The following is a 20178-nucleotide window of genomic DNA, read 5'->3' as shown; positions in this document are numbered from 1 at the left end:
CAGATACAGGTACAAACTTACACAGGTAAACACACATGCAGGTACACACAGGTTCACACACACACGCACACACACACACACACACACACACACACACAGGTACACACACTTTTTGTTTGTTTCTATGCCAACAGGAGAGAGGGGAGACGGCGCTCCATCTAGCTGTCCTATTGGCTGACAGGACGTCGCTGCACATCCTGGACTTCTTAGCTCAGAACTGGTCGGTGTGCTCTGACAACGTTTATAAGTGATGTCATCTCAGTGTGTGTTGGTGTCTTCACCTGCGTGTTTACCTGCTTGTGTTTGTTTTTGTCCTCAGCTCCGACGTGGACGCACAGACATCAGCAGGAAACACGGCGCTGCACTACAGCTGTCTGCACAACAAGAGCGACTGTGTGAGACTGCTGCTGAGAGCCAGGGCCAACACACACATGAGTAATACACACACACACACACACACACACACACACATGCACACACACACACACACACACACACACATACGATTGTACATGGTACATGTGAGGACCCATAAACAATTTAGAAAGTGGGGACATTTTTGTGAAGACATTTTTAATCTTATATCTTCACTCACAAATGTAGAAACACACACTAACTTCTCCTGCTGATGGTTTAGACGTCTCAGTCATACTTTAACCGTTTGTGTGTGAACAGAGAACGAGTTAGGAGAGACCGCTCTGGACGTGAGCCGCAGGTTGAAGCACGGCCAGTGTGAGGCGCTGGTGAGTTCCTCCGATCACTCGCCTCCTCGTGTGACTGTTGATGTCAGCGATACGCTTAAAACTGTGACTGCGTTGTGTTTGAGCAGCTGCAGAAAGCCCAGTCCAACCAGTTTGACCATCACGTCCACGTGGAGTACGAGTGGAGGCTTCGTCACGACGATCTCTACGACAGTGACGATGACTTCGACGACAAGGTAACAATGGCAGCTGACGGCCTGCCGGTTTAACGGCTCTGTTCTTTATTAAATCTAAAAGAGTATATTTGTTGATTATTACACCCTGTGTTGTCTCTACAGTCGACTGGTTAATAGTTATTATTATTACTATTATGATGAGTCTCAGAGCTCACAATCGAAACAAAACTTTTATTTACTTTTATTAATCAATAAAGTACTCTGATTACCAAAATGTAGTTTAGTCCATCCGCTCACATTGAGGTTTAAACCTTTTACTGCAACAATAATCATTTAACAATAGTTTTATTCTTCTGTTTCAGAACGGTCCGGTGAAGAAGGAGCGCTCCATCTCGTCCTCCTCCTTCACCTCCTCCTTCTCCTTCACCTCCCGTGCCTTCAGCTTCAGTCAGTCCGCCTCCTCCGTCGCCCCTTCCTCCGCTGGAGTAGCCGGAGGAGGCGGAGGAGGTCTGCTCAGCGTCGGGAGGAGGCTCGCCATGGCTATGGAGCTCCACAGCCGGCCTGCTGGCTGCGCCACCAGCCCTCCTCCTCCTCCTCCTCCTCCGTCCTCACCTGCGCCTCCGCTGCCCCCCAGGGTCAAAGGTGAGCTCAGACCTCAGGTATTTATTATACCTGGAATGTTTTTGTTGTCCAATGTTTGCTGCCTGACTACAAAAACAACACACATTTCTTCTTCTCCTTCACACTCTGTTGTTTGTGTTGATATTAGGTACGATACTGTTAGACCTGAAACTCCCAAATAAAAGATGGTGTTCACAACTAAAAAGCCATGTTATTCTCATAGCTCTCCTAAATAAATAAAGACCACAATAATAAGGACCAGGTTCTGAAGACAAAACCCAGTCCTCCATCTCTGCTGTCTTTTCGTCCTCCAGCTCCCAACGTTCCTCCCCCTCCGCCTCCCGCTGGGGGGGAAGGTTTAGGGGAGGAAGAGGAGGAAGAGGAGGAAGAGGAGGAAGAAGGGGAGGTCTTCTTCCCCCTGATAGGAAACAGAAAGTTAACGCCTCCCCCTCCCATCGCCGTCCGACACAAGAGGAGCTGCTCCGAGTCCAGCAAGCACGGTAACATCTGAGAGACACGCTGCAATTAATCCGTCAAAGTGCTGCTGTGTTATTAACTAAGCGTGTGTGTGTGTGTGTGTGTGTGTGTGTGTGTGTGTGTGTGTGTAGATTACGGGTTGCCAACCAGTCCCAGGATCTACAGCGGCCCCGACTCCTCCTTTAAGAAGTGTGTGTGAGTATCTGAGACACAACCACACTGATTTTAAATCTGTCAATCATTTAAATTAATTTAAATAGATGTCTGTTAAGTCTGTTAAGGAAGTAAAATATTGGTGATTGAGCCCACTGATTTTGCATTGTATTGCAATATTTATATATTTGCAGTATTACTAACTGGGTTAATGCTCCATTGTATACACATAATAAATATCCACACAAATGAAGCTCACGTGTCAACATTAAAGGCTCTACACTCGAAACAAATCAATTGTTTTCACTCAAATATGAATTCTAAATCAACCAGGACTGAAATCTAAAAGTGTCAGTCCTTACCACTTCAGTCCTGGTAGATTTATATTTTCTATTCTAGTGAAATCAATTGAATTGGTTTGAGTTTGCAGTCTTTCTGTTGAATCATGAGCTTTCATTTTGTGCGTAGTTAGTAGTTTTTATGTGTGTATAAAATGGAGAAAAACTGTAACACTGCATTTCTTTTCCTGGAATCTCGCCACAGACACCCAGTTCATAAAACTGCAAATATATAAATATATATAAATATTGCAATAATTCCCTAGTGCCGTAGGCTCTATCACCATTGTGTTACCTCCTTCAGGGATAGACGGGGACTCAACAGATATTCATTTGAAATCATTAAGATTGCCACTTAAAACAAAAATGTACTTATAATAAAAGGGAACAAGGTTATTAATACTGTCTGTAGTGGAATGATTTCTCTAGAATTACAACAAAATAACATATTATGAAATAAATCTTCCTTCTTAGTCTTGAGTCCACTCATAAAACACAACTCACACTATTTAAATATAAAGTTATGGACACCACAGCAGGTCTGTGCAATAACAGATCAATCAGAAACCATCCACAGAAGAAACACGGTCAGTGTTTAACGGTGTCTGTGCTGTCTCAACATTCTTCATGGTTTTAGTTAACGTATCAACACAGGTGTTTATGAAGAGGAGCTTCAGCTCATCTGTTGCTCTTCAGGTACATCAGGGAACAAAGTTGGGAGCAGCTCCTTTTTTTGGGTCACAAAATGTGGCTTCATTTTGTTTACTTGCATATATTGTTTGTGCGGAGACGATATTTAAAATAGTTCCTTTAATCTTTTATAACCAACTGTTTTTACTTCAAATCCTCCTAAATAAGATTTAAACGATAAAGGGGAACTGCCACACTGTAAAAACTTCTTCTGAACTTGACAGAAAACTCCGGTGGCTTCATAAACTTTATAAACTTGTGTTGTTTGTCCAAACTTCGATCAAACTTTCATCTTAAATTCTAGTGAGATGCCAACGTGTCCAAAGATTCAGAAATATGGCTGCTTGAATTCTGATGAAATGTGTCTAAAAATATTTCCATTTAATGGAAAGTTTGAGCCATAAAAACACATTAGTCTTTCACTCAGTGTAAGAAAATACAGGCAGAGATACAGACAAGACACAGACTTCTAGAGGGTCATAAGTGATATTTAATAATACATATAATAATACATTGTTTGTAGGAAAACCCTACTGATTCTGCCTTAAAGGTTTGAAGTCAGGAGTTTATTCTCATCAGAGTGTGTTGAAGCTGAAACTTCTTCAGCTGAAACTCTACTGACCTCCGGTGGACGGAAGATGAACTACAGCTCAGAGTCTTCAGATAGAGATATTAAACTTGTCCCCCTCCCTCTCTTCTTCTTGTCTCTCCAGTCCATCTTCTCCTCTCAGCTCGCTGAATGAACGACCAGAAAGAGGTACTTCTTATCCAGAAATGTACACGTCTGTTTTATCGGTCTGGAGCCTGATGAATCTATCATGTGTAGCTACGATGAGCTCACTGTGTCGGCCCTGGAGCTTTAAACTGAGGGAGAGGAATAGCTGGGGGGCCGATAAAGTTAGATTGTAAACTCCAGTTTAATACTTAAAACAGATGAGTTTGTTGTATGTATTTAGTTTGCTGTGTTTTTTAGACTTCCTCTATTAAATACTTTCAAATAACATTGAAATACATACGCAATATATTTCCATTCTGTCTCTTTGTCTTTGAGGTTTTTGGAGAGTAGACAGTGACGGTTGCTCCTCCCACTTCCTGCACCCTGTCAGAAAAGCCCCGCCCAACGGGTCTCCCACCAATCAGCGATCTCAGAGCTTTGAGAATGACAGCCGACGCCCCGCCCCCCAGCCGCTTCCTCGCAGATCATTGGTGAGATCTAGCAGCATGAGGACATTTTTCAGTGTTTAGTATTATAATTATTTTGTTGTTATTATATGCATATGTATGTATATATGTGTATATAGATACATATATATATATATATGTATATATATCTTGTTTTAATAGTTTGCTATCACTATTCACAATCTTATTATTCTATTTAATCTTGTGTTCTCTGTAACATTGGGACATTTTCACATTATTTAGGTGGAGGCTTCAAATGTTTTCTGCCTCTTCATGCACTGTACGTTATGTTGAAGTTTATTTACGTAATGTAAAAGTACACAAACTATTTGCTCACGTCCATCAGCCTCGGGGTGCGACAAGCCGCCGGGTGGAGGCGCTGTACGACTGCCAGGCCGACCACCACGATGAGCTGAGTTTCTCTGAGGGACAGGTGCTGGTGGTCCTGGGACAGGAGGACAGCGATTGGTGGGTACGTATCAACATCCTGCTCTGTGATTGGTGCAAATGCAATTATCAGGTAACGGTGCTTTTTTTCTGCAAGCCTTGCAATTGACAAGAACATGTAACTGTAGACAACAACGATGACGACTGCTGAAGCATCAGAAGGCTTTGAAGAAAACTGTATGAAAATAAAAAATACACCTTAATTAAAAATGAGACAAAATAATCAAATTACCAAAATGTGACTAAAACCAAAATATATTTTTGTCTAAAACTAAATCAGAATCTGTTGTGAAGTGTTCAAGTTTCTCTAAATGTTCAGTAAAAATATAAATGTGTGTGTGTGTGTGTGCAGCACGGTTACATAGAGGATGAACCAGACCAGAGAGGTTTGTTTCCGTGTTCCTTCGTCCAGCTCCTCTCAGACTGACATGAACCTGGTCTGCACCAGACCGGACCAGGAGCGGTGCAGACCCTGGACCAGTACAGATCCAGACCACATCAGTTAGAATGGAGAACCAGAACCTGGAGCTGCAGGAGAACCACACCAGATCAGTACTGAGCAGCTGCAGCTGAACCCCAGGTCAGACTTTCAGGTTCTTGTCCCAGGACTGGACTGATCTGGTCCTGACCAGCTCCAGGATCCTGTGAGTTCACAGGATGTTGACAAAACTTTTATTTATTTATTTTAAATTAAATATAATATTTTATTAAAAGCACTCAGTCCACTGGAGACACTTCACTTCAAAATAAAACAATCCACTGTACTTTTATTTTGAAGTTCAATTAAAAAAACAAATTTTTTCTTCCGTTCTAATTCATTGTAACGTATTTTAATGTAATTGATCTGGTGGAGATCAATCAGCGATTCTGTCCCATCTCAGGCTCCGCCACCTTGGAGGGGCGGGGCTAACAAGGTCCAACAAGTGACCAGAGCACAAAGGATTGTGGGATACTAAAGACCAAAGGATAAATACCAGTCACACAGGTGACATCAGAGGAGGCGGAGCCTGAAATGGGACACAGCTGATGCTTCCAGCTGCCTTAAAGATATCACCGAGCCTCAGTGAGTAAGTACAGCAGCAAATTACTGCCACTGGTACGAAAATGTATTTGCTCAGTTTCTCATTTAACAAGATATTTGACATGATAGCATTTTATGCTATATTGACATATGTTCTTGTTATCACTACATTCTAAATAATACAAAAAACCTTTATGTAACTTATCACAAATCTTTTCTTGTTTTTACAGAATGTAGCTCGTTAAAGCAAGAAATGTTTGTTATGAGAACATAACGAGACGTTTCATGATCGAAAAATAAATTGATTTGTGGTTAATAACAAAACAGAATAATTTGGCAGAAAAAAGTAATAACTTAACAAGTTTCACTTGAAACTGAGCTGAATGTTTTATTGTGGTGGCTGCAATACACTGCCATGAGGACGTTTGTACTTTTATAGACGTAGAAATCTGTCTGCAGAACTTTTTCTCACCTGGGTTTGATTGTGTCAACATTTACCTCCAGAGTTTTTTTAAAATTAAAAACAACAAAAAAACACCTTAAATAATCTTTATTTATTTCATTCAAAGTGACAGCGGTGGCTTCATGTTTTGTTTAAAATATCACAGTCTGTTTGGTGACTATGAATGAAGGAATCAACCGATGATCGGCAGGTTGTTTAAGTGAAAAGTGAAGCATTTCTTTCTCTTTTATCAACAGTCAGTTTAAACACGATGAGCTGAATTAAAGCTATAATAACTGAACATACTTCATGATTGGTTGATTAGAATTAATCTGCATCCCTAATGGAAATTATCAACATTTCCAGACTGCAGGGAATATAATAAGCACAACTTTGGATTTATACTTTCATCAAACTTCATTTCTTTTGTCAGTGTGAAGGAAGTAAATCATTTTGCAAATTCCAAAAACCTTTCATCCGGATGTGAAGTCCACCTCAGGCCTCTGGAGGGCTGCTGCTCTGTCATTTAATGGCTTAACTCTCTTCATAAAGCGGAGAACTTCCCAGTTTACGAGCAGGAAGTGTTTTTTTTCTGGAGAAGCCAACAAAATGTTAAATCTCAGCCAAAAAAACCCAGTAAAAACAGGCAGCAGATGTTTCCGATTCTGTTAACTCGGCAGTTTAAAGAGAGACTATTGGACTTGTTCCAGACAAACCGGATTAAACTCTAAACTGCAGCCGTGTTACCGCCAGACATACGGCCTCTAGGTGAAAATTCAGCATTTATGATTATTTATCGAGGGCTTGGTCTGCCTCAAACTAAGTGCTCCCTTTCCAACTGCTGCATCTAATCATATTTGTCACCATGAAGACACATTTGTTGGACGGAGCTCCGGGAAGTGGTGGGTGGCAGCCAGGATGATGAGGCTTTTCAATTTGCCGTCCAGCGAGGCTGTTGGGAACAACTATTAACGCTTCATATTAGACGTTGTACCAACATGTTTGTTTGAGGCAGACCGAGCTCTTTACGGAGCGATTTCACACTGGAAAGTTGGTCTGAACAAAGCGGCAAAATTTGGGTGTTTATTAACCCGATTCGGCCTGAAAAGTGGTGATCTGCTCGATGTCTGCTCAGTGAAAAAACAATTAGTAATCCCACTGGAAACCCCGACCACATTTGTGGCATTTTTAGCAAGAAAACAAGAGAGAAAAGACATTTGAAGGACTCGCCGTGTGCGTCAGCGACACAGAGTTTAGCGACACAACTGGTTACTGTATGTATAGTAATGACATCATAACCATACTGACGTCATGATGGCTCGTTTAAAAGGCACAGTTTAAATACGGGCTGTTTGAAAGTATCAAAACAGTCAATCCACGGAGAAATACACAGTATTTATGTTGTACCTAGACCTGCTATGTAATCAAAAACAGACATGGAAATCTCACTTTCTACACTATGGGAACTTAGTTGTACTTTTTGTGTAAAGTTAATCTCAAATCTAAATTTCAGTGAGATTGTAGATGCATTTAGTCGATAGCTGTGTTACTTTGTTTCTTCCTACTTTTACCAGCAAAAACACGTCATTGATATACGAGATGCTGCTTACTAGTGCGATGGGTCAAAGTTCCTTCAATGCATCGGAGGATAACTTCTACAAAATCAGGAGCTACAGTGTGCGATATCTTTCTTCAAAATTTAAGATTTTGCCAAAAATAAATATCTGTGGTAATGTTGAAAACAAAATCCACCACAAAATATTCTGACTTTTTTTCCACAGTGAAAATTGGGTAAAAAACAATTAAAAAGTGACATTTCAAAGAAAAACTGACAAAATGCATGAAAAGAAACGTGGAAAAGATGGACGAATTAACTAATTACTGTGTAAATATGTTCTAAAGGCCAAATTTTACCTTCGCCATATGCAAATTTCATCATCTACCATGAGGGGTACGATCCACGTGCAGGCCAAACTGTATGCTCGGATCGACACGCCGATATGTTTCTCTTCCAAACACAGAATTTGTGGAGTAGCCATCGTGTAAAACGTGGTCTAGGACGGATAACCAAACTCGGATTCAGACTCAAACTTTCTCAGTGTGAAAACGTCCTGAAACGAACATTCAGATGAAAGTGATTGACAATCAGCAACAGTTTTTGTACATTCACAGTACAGGTGGGACAGCCCTCTGCATGCTGTCGTCTCCCTTTAACAAGAAGTCCAGCAGACAGCTGACTGACTACACTGCTACCTGCTGGACTGGTCAGTCTCTCTTCATTCATGTGGTTGGTTGTTATTTTTTGGTTGGACTTACATTGCACTACATTTTCCACTCATCCATGCAACACACACGCACACACACACAGGTGGTGTTACTGATTGTTTGACATTGTCCTGTAAAGTTTTGTTAAATAAATCTTTAGTTCAAAGTCGTGCAGGGTCTCCTCGTCTTTGTTGCTCCCACCAGCTGTGACTCAGAGGAGTTACATCACGACTTTCCATGAAGTTCAACAGTCTGCAGCTGTAGCGCCGAATTACATCCAAAGTCGTCGTCGTAGAGTTTAACTTTACCGCTTACCATTAACGTTTTTTGCTACTACACGTACAACAATCGCCCTGCTGTAATCAGTGAAGTCAACTGCACACCTGCAGACTGTTGAATCATCATGGACCACATGTAGAAACTCAAACACAGGATAAAAACCTAAAACAGGCTCCTTCAGCTCCATATATGGTCAAGACAGAATCGGCTCACATTCCAAAAATGTAGCCGAGAGAGTAAACTACACAACATCATCCCATAACCAGTACAAATCCAGATCAGGACGGATTACGTTACGTGTCCGTTAAAATAAATGGATGGATTATAAATGGTCTAAAATATAAAATGTCTTGTAACCTCGTTGGACAAGAGAAGCAACAAAATGGCCTCTTTGTGCCATTTCTTCTTCGGGGCAAAGTGCTTTCATAGTACAAAAAAAGAGGTTATACCTGTATAATGTCTATAAATTCAATAGAAAATATTTTAAAAGGCTGTGGTTGTTTCCCGCTTTCAGCAAACATTTCGTGGTCAATCCTTGCAGTCGCAGACAGTCTGTCTGTTTAAATAGTGGAGGGTCCCAAAAACAGTCTGTATGTTCAAGTTGAGCCGGAACTCATTTAAACCAGCAGGAGTCTGCACGGGAAGGATATCTAAGCTCCGCCCACCAGGTGGTGCTAGGTTTTCGCTCCTCCCATCCCCAGAAGGCACCGTCCACAGGTAATCCAGGTGCGTAAAAATGTGGCTGTCCAACAGCGGCTTCAGTCCGCTATTCCTGGATGTCTGACTTAAGGCAAATATGATGATTTTTTACACGGGTCTGATTTCCCCAAAACAAGCTGCCAGTTGAACACGGTCCACTGTCGGCTCAAATTGGACAACAGCGGCGTGTGCCGACACCAGTCAATCAACCAGACTCAGCTGGATACCTGGTTCTTGGTCACAAACAATTAGGAGGTGAATGATCTGCTGGTCAGGGAGTAGATTGGCCCGTCAGTCAGCAGGTCTGCGGGTCTGTCTGTAGGTCAGTTCATCAGTCAGCAGGTCTGCGGGTCTGTCTGTAGGTCAGTTCATCAGTCAGCAGGTCTGCGGGTCCGTCTGTAGATCAGTTCATCAGTCAGCAGGTCTGTCTGGAGGTCTATCGGTCAGTCAGTAGGTAAATGTATCTGTCTGTAGGTCTGTCTGTCAGTCAGTTCATCTGTCAGTAGGTCTGTTGATCAGTCTGGAGGTCTATCGGTCAGTCAGCAGGTCTGTATGTGTCTGTATGCTGGTAGGCCGGCCTGTAAGTCAGTCAACAGGTAAATTCGTCAGTCAGCAGATCTGTAGGTCTGTCTTTAGGTCTGTAGGCTGGTCAGCACGTCTGTAAGTCTATATGTAGGTCAGTCCTTTAGTCTGTGGATCAAAAATGTCTGTAAGCTTGTCTGTAAGTCTATATGTGGGTCAGTCCATCAGTAGATCATCAGCGCTGTAGGCCTGTTAGGGGGTCAGTCAGTACCAGGTGTGTAGGTCAGTGGTTGTGTCACAGGTGCAGACTGATTTTGCCCTCCTTGGCGAGCTGTTGGATGATCTGCGTCTCAAAGTCGGCGCTGTGGACTCCGGTCTTCCTGAAGGCTCCAGCATTGCGATTCTCCTCCCAATAGTGATGCCAGTTCCCCTGCTGGTCGGCGCCATAACCGAACACAGACACCTGAACACAGACAGGAAGTGATGCCGTGAAGTACTGCAAGACACTACTTGACCAAGTATGTCTGTCAGGTCTGTCACTAAACATGTCCTGCATTTGTACATTTTAAAGTGAGGTCTGAAGACTTTCAGTTTTATTCTCGTGATGATGCATTTCAGAGCAAAGACTGTTTTCATTGAGGGATACTCGGACAATGATAGTAAAACATGGATATGGAAGAAGGATGTGAATTTGGTCGTTTAAATGTCTCCGTGTCCCTAAATGCACCAACAGAGTGAGTTTGCTCAACAGTCTTTTGCTCCCTGCTGCATTGACTGAAAAATGAAATTGTCTATATGTTTGTTGGTGCCAGAGATGAAGACACAGACCCCCCCCCCCCTTACCTGGTCACAGGTGTGCAGAGCGAAGATGATGGCCAGCATGCCAGTGGACGGGTAGCGACCGTGACCCTCAGTCCATCGATCATTAGCATACTTAAAGAACGCCGGGTTCACCACCAGAACCTGCACACACACATACAGTGTTAACGTGGTGATATGATCAATGTGTTGGTGTCCATCGGCTCTCTGGTGGAAAAAAATATTTTTGGAAAATAATCAAATTTCTTTAACTGAGGCATTATATATATATATATATATATGAACTAAAATGTTACTTTTTTTCCAGACATTGTGCGCTTAAAATATCAAACCTATTAAAATTGACTCATGACACCTTTAAATGAATCAATGCGAAAATATTTAAACCAGAACTGAAACTAGACTGAACCGTGAAGTCAAGACTTTCTCTTTCATTAAGCAAAATAAGAATACAAATGGAGGCAGAGAGCTATAACAACATCAACAGACTGTACACAGAGAAGATGATGGAGCATTTAGTCTACCTTGTCTTTATCAGCCTCCACTCGGTCTTTAACCCTCATGTAGGTCCTGAACACACAGAGATAACAGCTCATAATGTAGTTCAAGCTTTGCTTATTAGAATATACAGTATTTATGTTTCTCTTTATATGTTTGCACGTATATCATTTAATGTTTAGTAAAACAAAAAAGTTCACATTTTCTCCTGCCTGATGTAAATTTTCAACTTGTTGCTAATATATTTAGGCATATTGTTGAGTATATAAAACGTATATTAATTTTGTATTTGACCTTAAATAAGATGTGCAGGTAAACAGACTCGGCCGTCATTTCAGGTCTATTTCTGTAGATATGTATAATACATAGACATTTTAAGCTGTGAGGTATTTATCTACCGTATGTTTACATTAGTACAATAAACAGATTAGTATTTTTATGCAAAAATACATTTTAACAAGTTTTTATATCTGGTTCAAATTCATATAGTATATATTTATACATATGCATGCATATATATCTTCATAGTAACATACAACATTTCTGTACAATATATATTGTTGTATACGTGTCTTAGGATTGTAATACATTTTTTCTTTATGTATATTCCCGATGTTTTTTCAAATACATTCTCTAAATAATTGCTACAATCTGAAAAATATGTTACTTCATTTTTCTGCAGGGCTGTTGTATTGGACTGCATCGGTTTATTAGAAACACCTAACTGAGCGTATTTCTCTCTATACCAGCTTGATTTTGAGGACATTTGTATCTGTATTTCATACATCTTGACTTGGCCGGTGGACAGCGCGCTGGTCAGCCACTCCAGGTCTCTGAGTTTGAACGGAAGTAGGACGAGGCTGACGCCCCGAGCAACATCCACCGCGCTCTCCGGGTACAGGAAGTGATACGTTGTCCGATTTCCAACATCTTTCTCAAATCCTCGAGTCACCGCCTTGTTCATCCTGTGGAGGAGAAAGGTAAAGAGGATGAGGAAGATGATGATGAGGAAGGTAACACACGTGTGCGTGGACAGTGAACACGTACCGGTACACAGAATTATGGGAGTCGATCAGGTTGCCGTTTCCTGACTGTCGCAGGTTGCCGGAGTTGCCGACCACCGCGCAACTACGGCATGTGGAGAGGAGGGGCCTGAAGTCCACAGTGGGCGGGGAAATGACCTTAAACATCTCTGACATCACTTCATCTAGAGACTGGTCGTTACCGGCCCGCTGAAGACTCTGTGGAGAAATGGAGCATATCGTCAATATTTTTTTTAAATACAGCTTTATTAAGTAGAGATCCATAAAAATACACTTTCCAACAGCTTGGGAAAAAAACATTTTATTTTAGTCTGTAAAGGGCTCATACAGTTGTTAGAGTATACAGTACTGTGGATCAGACTGATGATGTTAGCAGCATTTCCACCCTCCTCTGCCCCCCTTTAATCTACTAATGGTTCCTGCAGCAGGACATAATCTATAAATGCAGGAAAACGACTCAGACGTTTGGCTCTTCATCCAGACAGCTGACAGTTACAAAATCAAATTTAAGACTTTTAACATTTCTATTTTCTGTAAAGGTCTTGCCGATTTACTGAAACACATTAGATGACCATCGTCCAGAATATTACAGATTTATATTTTGGTCTTCTAATAAAAATCTGTGTGATTCAGCTGATTTAACAATTGATTCAATCCTGACGAGTCACTTCCAGTGTGCAGCCTGCAATCGTTTTCTGTAAAACACCATGTTAATAAATGTAACTGAAAATCTTTATTTACTGTTATTTACTATTTTTAAAATTATACTATGTCATTAAAAAAAATCATAGTACAGTATACCACAAAAAATTTCATATAAAAGTTATAGTACAGCCATAGTATATGATAGAAAATATAATAGTACAAAATCATAAAAACGTCACAGTATAGTATTTCATGAATAAAGTAATAGTATAGTTAGCCATTAAAATGCCATAACAAACCATAGTGTAGAATGTCACAAATGTCAAAAGAGTCATGGTATAATGTGTCATAAGGAAAGTTGTGTGTGGTTGATTGCTTCAGTGGAGACGGGTGTGCCGCTTCACCAGCTGCATCCCATAATCACCACTTCTACAAAGACACAGCTCTGCCACATCATCAGAGTTCCTTCCCAGTCTGTCTGCGTTTCAAGCCATTCCTGTTAGATACTTGATCGTGTCCGTTTTGATTCACCTGTTCAGTAGCCCTTGTACTACATAGTTTAGTACATGATACAAATGTAATAGTATAGTATGTCCTAAGAATACAACAAAGAGTCATAGAATTGTATGTTGTTAAAATAAAATGAAAAGTGATAGTATAGCATGAAAATATAATAGTATAGTATGCCATTAGAAATCATGATAAAGCATGCCAAAATAACGTTATGGTATAATAGGCCAATAGGCCCAACGGCACCCTCCGCCCCCCCTTGAAGGTCGAGTTAATTTTGTTTTCTATATAGAGCCAGATCACAACAGAAGTCATTTAAGGTGCCCGTTCCTATAGCACAGGTCTATACCGTGTTCTTTTATTAAACAAACTAAATAGCCTCGTGTTATTTATCTTATTTATAGACGGCATGTCATTTCTGTCTCTACATGGTTGCGCGTGTACAATTCTCCTCTGCTCTCTGTATCGCGCACGGCGGAGTTCCGCCCCGATGCGCACACACACAGGTGAGCACACTCCCACCAGCGGACAGAGAGCAAGCGTCGGAAAATACGTTGCGTCAACCGGCTGAAAAGCAGACAACATCTGCGTTTGTTAAACGCTCCCATGTGGTGGAGATGCAAGTCTCCTGCGAGTTGCAGCCGGAGTAGCTCTCCTGCTCCACGTCCAAGTACAGACAAGTGCTGCACATTAAAAAGTCACACCAACAGTAAAATTATTAGATATTGTACAAATCTTGCTTTTTGTCCTTACCAGCCACCATCTGAGCACCTCAGGGTCAAAGTTGTTGGTGGTGTCTCGGAGGACAGGCTGCTGTTTGGGGTCGTAGCGTCGGCTGAACCAGTCTGACCCCCCCCAAGTCAGAAATACAGGACTCGGTACAACCACACGACCTGAAAGAGGACGACACAGAGGAGTGACATATGGACAGAAAAGGGAATCATCGGAGTCCATGACTTCCTGGATGTTACCGCAGGTCATACTGGGAGTTCCCTTCAGGCTTATCCTTGGCTTCAGGTTTGGTGGTGTGGGGAGGTGGGGGGGTCTGGGGAAGGTCAGGGGTCAGATCAGCAGGAGGCGGTGTGGGTCCAACTACTGAAAACCAAAACAGACTGAGAGTCAGAGAACACTGCATCATTGGAGCTCTGCTAACACTGTTAGCATCTATATGAATCAATCACAAAGCTACAACTCCTAATACTACTACAGCTCTAGTACTTCTAGTACTGACAGTGCTCCTGGTGTTGTACTGCTAATACTAAAGAAACTTTAATATTACTACTATTAGAGCAGCTACTCCTCACACTACTGCTGCTAACACCAATACTACTACAACTGCAGCTACTACTACAACAACTAGTACTACTTCTACCACTAATACTACCTCTGCTAATACAATTGCTGCTACAATTGCTATCAATATGACTACTACTGATACCACTTATAATGCTGCTACTAGTTATACTAGTGCTAGTAGCTGCTTCTGACAGTTTTTAATTAATAAATATGCCTCATTTAAAAAAGGTTGGAAAAGAAGTTTAGCAAAACATTATGGACAATCTAATTTTTTACAAATTTAACGTAAACGTAAATTGAAACCGTTTCTGCTAAGTTTTGTCACATGTTTGGTTGGAGATCTTCCGATCCCAGTGATGACGACATAAGCTCCTCACCTGTCTCCCTGCCAGTGGGCGTGGCCCAGCTGATGGGCAGGACTAATGACAGAGGCAGGAAGTGTCTCCTCTGGATGCTCTGACTGGCGAACATGAGGAAGAGGATGGCAGCGATTATCAAGGCAACGCACATCTTCCTCCTGAACAACATGGCTGGACGGATGATGACCGGGCGGCAGCAGGACAGGTAGTGTTGATGTTGTTGTTGTCGTTGTTGAGCTGTCAATCAAACGTTCAGCCTGCTATGTCAGCATATTTGGACTGCGTCATCTGTTGTCATCTGGACATTTTCGACCGTTCTGTCATCTCTTCACTCAGCCTCATCTCCATGAAGCCTGCACTTTCGGTCCGGTGCAACTCGCTGCTTTCCGATTGGTGGAGACAGGATCTATGGTCACACCTGGTTCAAACAGAAAGAAACTGTGACATCAGCATCATCAAAAATAAGTGGAAACTACATTTTTTTGGCTTAAAATTAATAATTATATATGTTATATGTTATATAAGTTGACCAATACACTGACACCAGGTCACCAGGTCTTTGTTATCCAGCTAACGCCATGAAACCTGCTTCAGAACATAATGTCTGTAATGGATGATTACTGAAACATTACAATAACAACACTGAACAGGCGGAGTTTGGAGTTAAACTAGTGCCAAAAGTCTGCAGCTACAGGGAGAAAGTTTAGTGTTTTTACACAGGTATTATCCATAAAGAAAAATAAAGTATCCAAAACAACTATGTAAACTAGGCTAGTTAGCATAACAAACTGTTTACAACACACTTATCATCCATAACAAACTGTTTAAAAACAAACGATCTGTTACAAACTATCTATAACAAACTAATTATAACAAACAATTTAACAAAATAATTATCCATAACAAACTAGTCATGACAAACTATTTATCCATAACAAACTCCTCCTCCCACACCCCAACCTCCCTCTCCTCATGCAGGAATGTCTCCCTGCAGACAAACTCACTCTCTGAATACCAATCAGATCTGGATTCAGTTCAGCTTCTCCTGTTTCAGCTCTCGCTCTCCTCCTGTCCGCTTCACTGTCTCTCTCTCACCGTGTGTGTGTGTGTGGTTAATAGCCTTACTTTCCCATTAACTAGCAGCTCTAAAGCTCCTTTCAAACCTGCACATTGTTACACAAATGTGATGTCTACGAGGAGGTTGGACCTGTACTGGACGTCTACCATTTCTGTCACACTTTAGAACGACCCAAGTGTGAACTGAATGTGTCAAGGTAACATAACGACTTCTGCAGCACACAGTTCAACCCAGAGAGAGAGAGAGATTAAATACAGTTATCACTTAGTTACCTCCTGTGCTCTGGCCAAATTAAATCAACTTAATAAACAGTACAGCAAACTGAAGGAGGGTTCAATTTCAGGAAATGATGGGGATTCTGGGGGACACGTGAACGACCGGCATCACCATCCATAGAGCAACACCACTGAAAAGTTGGCTTCTGAACATGAATGTTATATTTTGATGCGAGATATTCATTTTCACCTGGCTTGATGTGATTTAACACTTCTACATATTGTATCTCAAATAGGGTGAGCTAAAGAGCAATCTCATTCTGACGACGGACAAGCCGCTGGAGGTGAGGGGCTATATTTCTGGGGTTCCCGTATAGCCAACAGATATCGGGACCAGGACTTAATCGTCCATGTGCTGCTCGTTGTTTAAAGTCCGATTAGCAACTGGAGATGTGAGACTGGAGTTGGAGTTCAGAGACGATGTGTTCGACTGGATTGTTTCACAAGTAGCCAGTTGACAAGATCCTTTTAAACCAATAAAAAGCTAAAGCCTCGTCGGACAATAGCAATTAGCTTACTGCTAAGACCCTAAAATGTACTACTAATACTGTACACAACTACTGTAATCGTGATTTGGGGGAACAAGACCAGAGCAGACGAGTCAGGACAGATACTGACACCTCAGCACACTTGACTCATATTTGTTCATGTTTTGTTTATCCTCCCCAGGCGGGAAAGTTCAACGCTCTCAGAAGAAAAAGTTGGGACATTTATCTGACAGTAAACTCCTGGATTAGCCAGCCTGTGGGTCATGGTGACTGTGCAAACATGTCCTGGTACAAAGGGCTTTAACACAGAAATAGTTCAGAACAAAGTGATCAGCTGGATGTTTGGTTTGGATGTGAAAGTCCACACAGAAGACAGGGACACATGGATCACTATCTCTGTTAAAAATGAATTAGTGGAATGAGGTCCGTAACTAAAGAGCCAGATCCAGAAAACACAACATTGTGGCTCCATCAAGCTATTTAAGTGACAGAGGTGATTTTTAAATGTTCCTTTCAGCTTTATTTAGACATAACATGATTAAATCACGAGTAGAGACTCCCATTGTAGTTGAAACACTCATGCTTTGGTTTTTTACTGTGTCATTGTACACAGAGGAGCGCTGGACTTTTTTCCTGTCGCAAAACCATAAAAACAAAATTCGTCAGAGTCGACTCAAATGTCCTCATTCTTGTCAATGCAAAGACAATCCTGTTTGCTCACACTCATCATCTACAGCGTAATGCTGAATATTCATGTGTTCATCCGTGCAGGTGGCTTGAATGAAAGCTGAAGATATGAAGGAGGGAGACGGCTGGTCTGATTAATATATTCTGGTGTGCGAGGGTCACATCGGCTCATTCAGCGTTTCCTGGTTTATTAAACAGATGTTTTATTTTCTTTAGTACCGAGAACGTAATCAGACAAACAAAGACGTGCGTGCACCTCAGACCAGTTTTTAAGTTCAAACAGCTTTTTTACGAGGCGTCAACATATGAGTTCTACTGTGCATTATTCAAACTCCTTCACCTCTTGAGAAGTTTGATTAGTTCGAGATAATATAGTTGAATCAATTTAACTTGTGCCGTAGTTAAAGTGGTAGAGAAATGTTAGACTGTCAGATTATATTGCCCCAGGAGTAATCACGATAGACGATATTATTGTACGACGCTGATATAATGATAATATAAAAGTATAAAAATGCAATTACGCCCTTTTAAAAAGCAACAAACCTTCATTTCTTCTCTTAAATAAAACCAAAATGGACTCTCAGGCTATGTTATCAAAAGAATGCACTTAAAAATACTATAGGTATAAAGAGTGTTAAAAGAATATTCACGTAAAGAGGCACATGTCTGAGAGGGACTACGGAGGACTTTAAAGCTCGGATGGACACGAATCATGAGAACAAAAGACAAACAACCGTGTTAGAAAATATGTAGTTCTTTGATTAAAAAGTCAAAAAGGTACAATAGCGGAATATTAGTGTTCATGTAAACATAGTGAGTGTTAAGTGTTACGGAGTAAGAGACGAGTAGAGGACAGAGGAGGGTTATCTGTCTGCTGAGTCAGTGTCTGTATGTTATCTTAGAGTTTGGAAGGGGTGGGGGGGTTGGGGGGCCACATGGTTTCCTGTACAGAGAAAGCCAAGTACCAGGCAGTGCCTTCTTCCTCTCTCTCTTTCTCTGTGACCTCTGACCTGTGTTGACACCAGAATGGAAACCAGCTGCTCCAGCGAGTACAGCGACGAGGTGGAAAATAACGACACCACAGAAGAAGAATGGTGTCAGTTCTCACACTATTTTTACCAACTTACTTAGTTAGATCTGCTCACACAGTTTGATGAGACGATAATTAGACTCTGCTGTCTGTTAGACTGTCTGTACAAAGTAACATGATATAACAATAGTCGTTATTTCCTTTGTTATTTTCCCAATTACTGGTCTCTGAATTCTGCTGCTGACGCTGTTAATAAATGACAGACTTTCCTTTATGGATATTCGACGCCTGGGGCCGGATGTGTAGCGGCATTATTTGGCCATTAATTATGCAAATATACAATCATCATGAGAACACGCTCATTTAATCACAGATGGATTCATGATCAAACAGTTATCTGACGTTAGGAGCTTTTGTTGAATCTGACGTGGCACACTTGTACGAACCCACCGCATTAAAAAAAAAGTAAGAGAAACTTATGATAAGAATACGAAAATGTTCTTACACGAGGTCCATTGTTCTTGAAACTTTCATGTCAATAAAGCCCCTTTTAAATTCAACTGAATATTAACGAAGAGACATCACCTCGATATAAAGGATATGACCAAATCACTCCACCCTGTTCAACGGTGAACTTTAAATTTGAACAAAACAACAACAACACAAAAGCAAAATCCACAGCCCTGTCTTTCTATTCAGGCAGACTTCAGGTTTAATTGTTAACTCGGCATGGATGAATGTTTTAGTTTCCATGAAGACGGAAGAAATAGGACATTGTTATTTCTGTCGAGTGTCGCTGACTAGAAGCCGAATGGAAAATGTGTCGAGCTTAAAGCTTCAAGTGGAGGTGCGAAAGGGTAAATGTAACACACACACACACACACACTTTTAAATACACACAGAAACACACACTCCACTTCCAGTTACAATACTGACTCAGACAGACAGTCAGACTCATACGCCCGTCTGAGCCTCTGTAATATTTGTTCTACTTTATTAGAGTGTGCTCATCATCCAGCTGTCTACTCTGTAAAGACGACACCCACTTCCTGTCTGAGGGATCCCTCCTCTGCTGCTCCTCTGACAATTCACTTTTTTTCCGCTGTTAAAAAGGTTTTTTGTAGACTTTTTAAATACCGTGAATCGATTTCTAGAGATTTTAAAAAAAAGGGTCAAATGCTCTGAATGAACTCTGTGATTGTGAGCTGTGGAAATAAAAACTGGACTGGAGTCTTTAACAATCCGTTGCTGTCATTCAGATTTAGATTCAGGCTCTCTATAATTACGTATATCTCTTTCCAAATTGAGAAGTGGAGGTTTAACTCTCAGCCCACCACACAGCCTTGCTATTTATAATTATGTCATGTATCTGGTTTCAGTTCTCGCCTCAAAACTTAAATATCATAAACACAGCGTCACACCTCACATCAAGCACTT

General features: G+C 41.2%; 2 protein-coding genes across 6 annotated transcripts in view; one reads left to right on the top strand and one right to left on the bottom strand.

Annotated features, from left to right (window-relative positions):
• Nucleotides 1-8035, top strand: part of unm_sa1614 (un-named sa1614) — a 20103-nt gene extending 12068 nt beyond the window's left edge. For 2 of the 5 annotated variants that reach the window (XM_031844200.1, XM_031844209.1), the window contains 10 exons: nucleotides 135-220; nucleotides 320-435; nucleotides 676-743; nucleotides 830-937; nucleotides 1240-1519; nucleotides 1813-1998; nucleotides 2107-2170; nucleotides 3870-3913; nucleotides 4208-4362; nucleotides 4685-5213. In XM_031844200.1, coding sequence (XP_031700060.1) covers nucleotides 135-220; nucleotides 320-435; nucleotides 676-743; nucleotides 830-937; nucleotides 1240-1519; nucleotides 1813-1998; nucleotides 2107-2170; nucleotides 3870-3913; nucleotides 4208-4362; nucleotides 4685-4894 — 1317 coding nt within the window. In that variant the 3' untranslated portion in view covers nucleotides 4895-5213. Of the gene's footprint in view, nucleotides 1-134; nucleotides 221-319; nucleotides 436-675; nucleotides 744-829; nucleotides 938-1239; nucleotides 1520-1812; nucleotides 1999-2106; nucleotides 2171-3869; nucleotides 3914-4207; nucleotides 4363-4684 lie in introns of all 5 variants that reach the window. The other 3 variants (XM_031844218.1, XR_004212682.1, XM_031844231.1) reach the window with 3 other exon arrangements.
• Nucleotides 8030-20178, bottom strand: part of LOC116381792 (CMP-N-acetylneuraminate-beta-galactosamide-alpha-2,3-sialyltransferase 2) — a 15531-nt gene continuing 3382 nt past the window's right edge. Inside the window, 9 exon segments of the mRNA XM_075447359.1 lie at nucleotides 8030-10476; nucleotides 10857-10976; nucleotides 11357-11402; nucleotides 12116-12295; nucleotides 12378-12571; nucleotides 14282-14383; nucleotides 14385-14421; nucleotides 14500-14623; nucleotides 15202-15601. Coding sequence (XP_075303474.1) covers nucleotides 10309-10476; nucleotides 10857-10976; nucleotides 11357-11402; nucleotides 12116-12295; nucleotides 12378-12571; nucleotides 14282-14383; nucleotides 14385-14421; nucleotides 14500-14623; nucleotides 15202-15352 — 1122 coding nt within the window. The 5' untranslated portion in view covers nucleotides 15353-15601 and the 3' untranslated portion in view covers nucleotides 8030-10308.

Source organism: Anarrhichthys ocellatus, unplaced genomic scaffold, assembly GCF_004355925.1.
Source record: "Anarrhichthys ocellatus isolate YVR2014 unplaced genomic scaffold, GSC_Weel_1.0 scaffold1, whole genome shotgun sequence".
In the NCBI taxonomy this organism is placed as follows: Eukaryota; Metazoa; Chordata; class Actinopteri; order Perciformes; family Anarhichadidae; genus Anarrhichthys; species Anarrhichthys ocellatus.
This window is presented reverse-complemented; position numbering and strand designations above follow the sequence as displayed.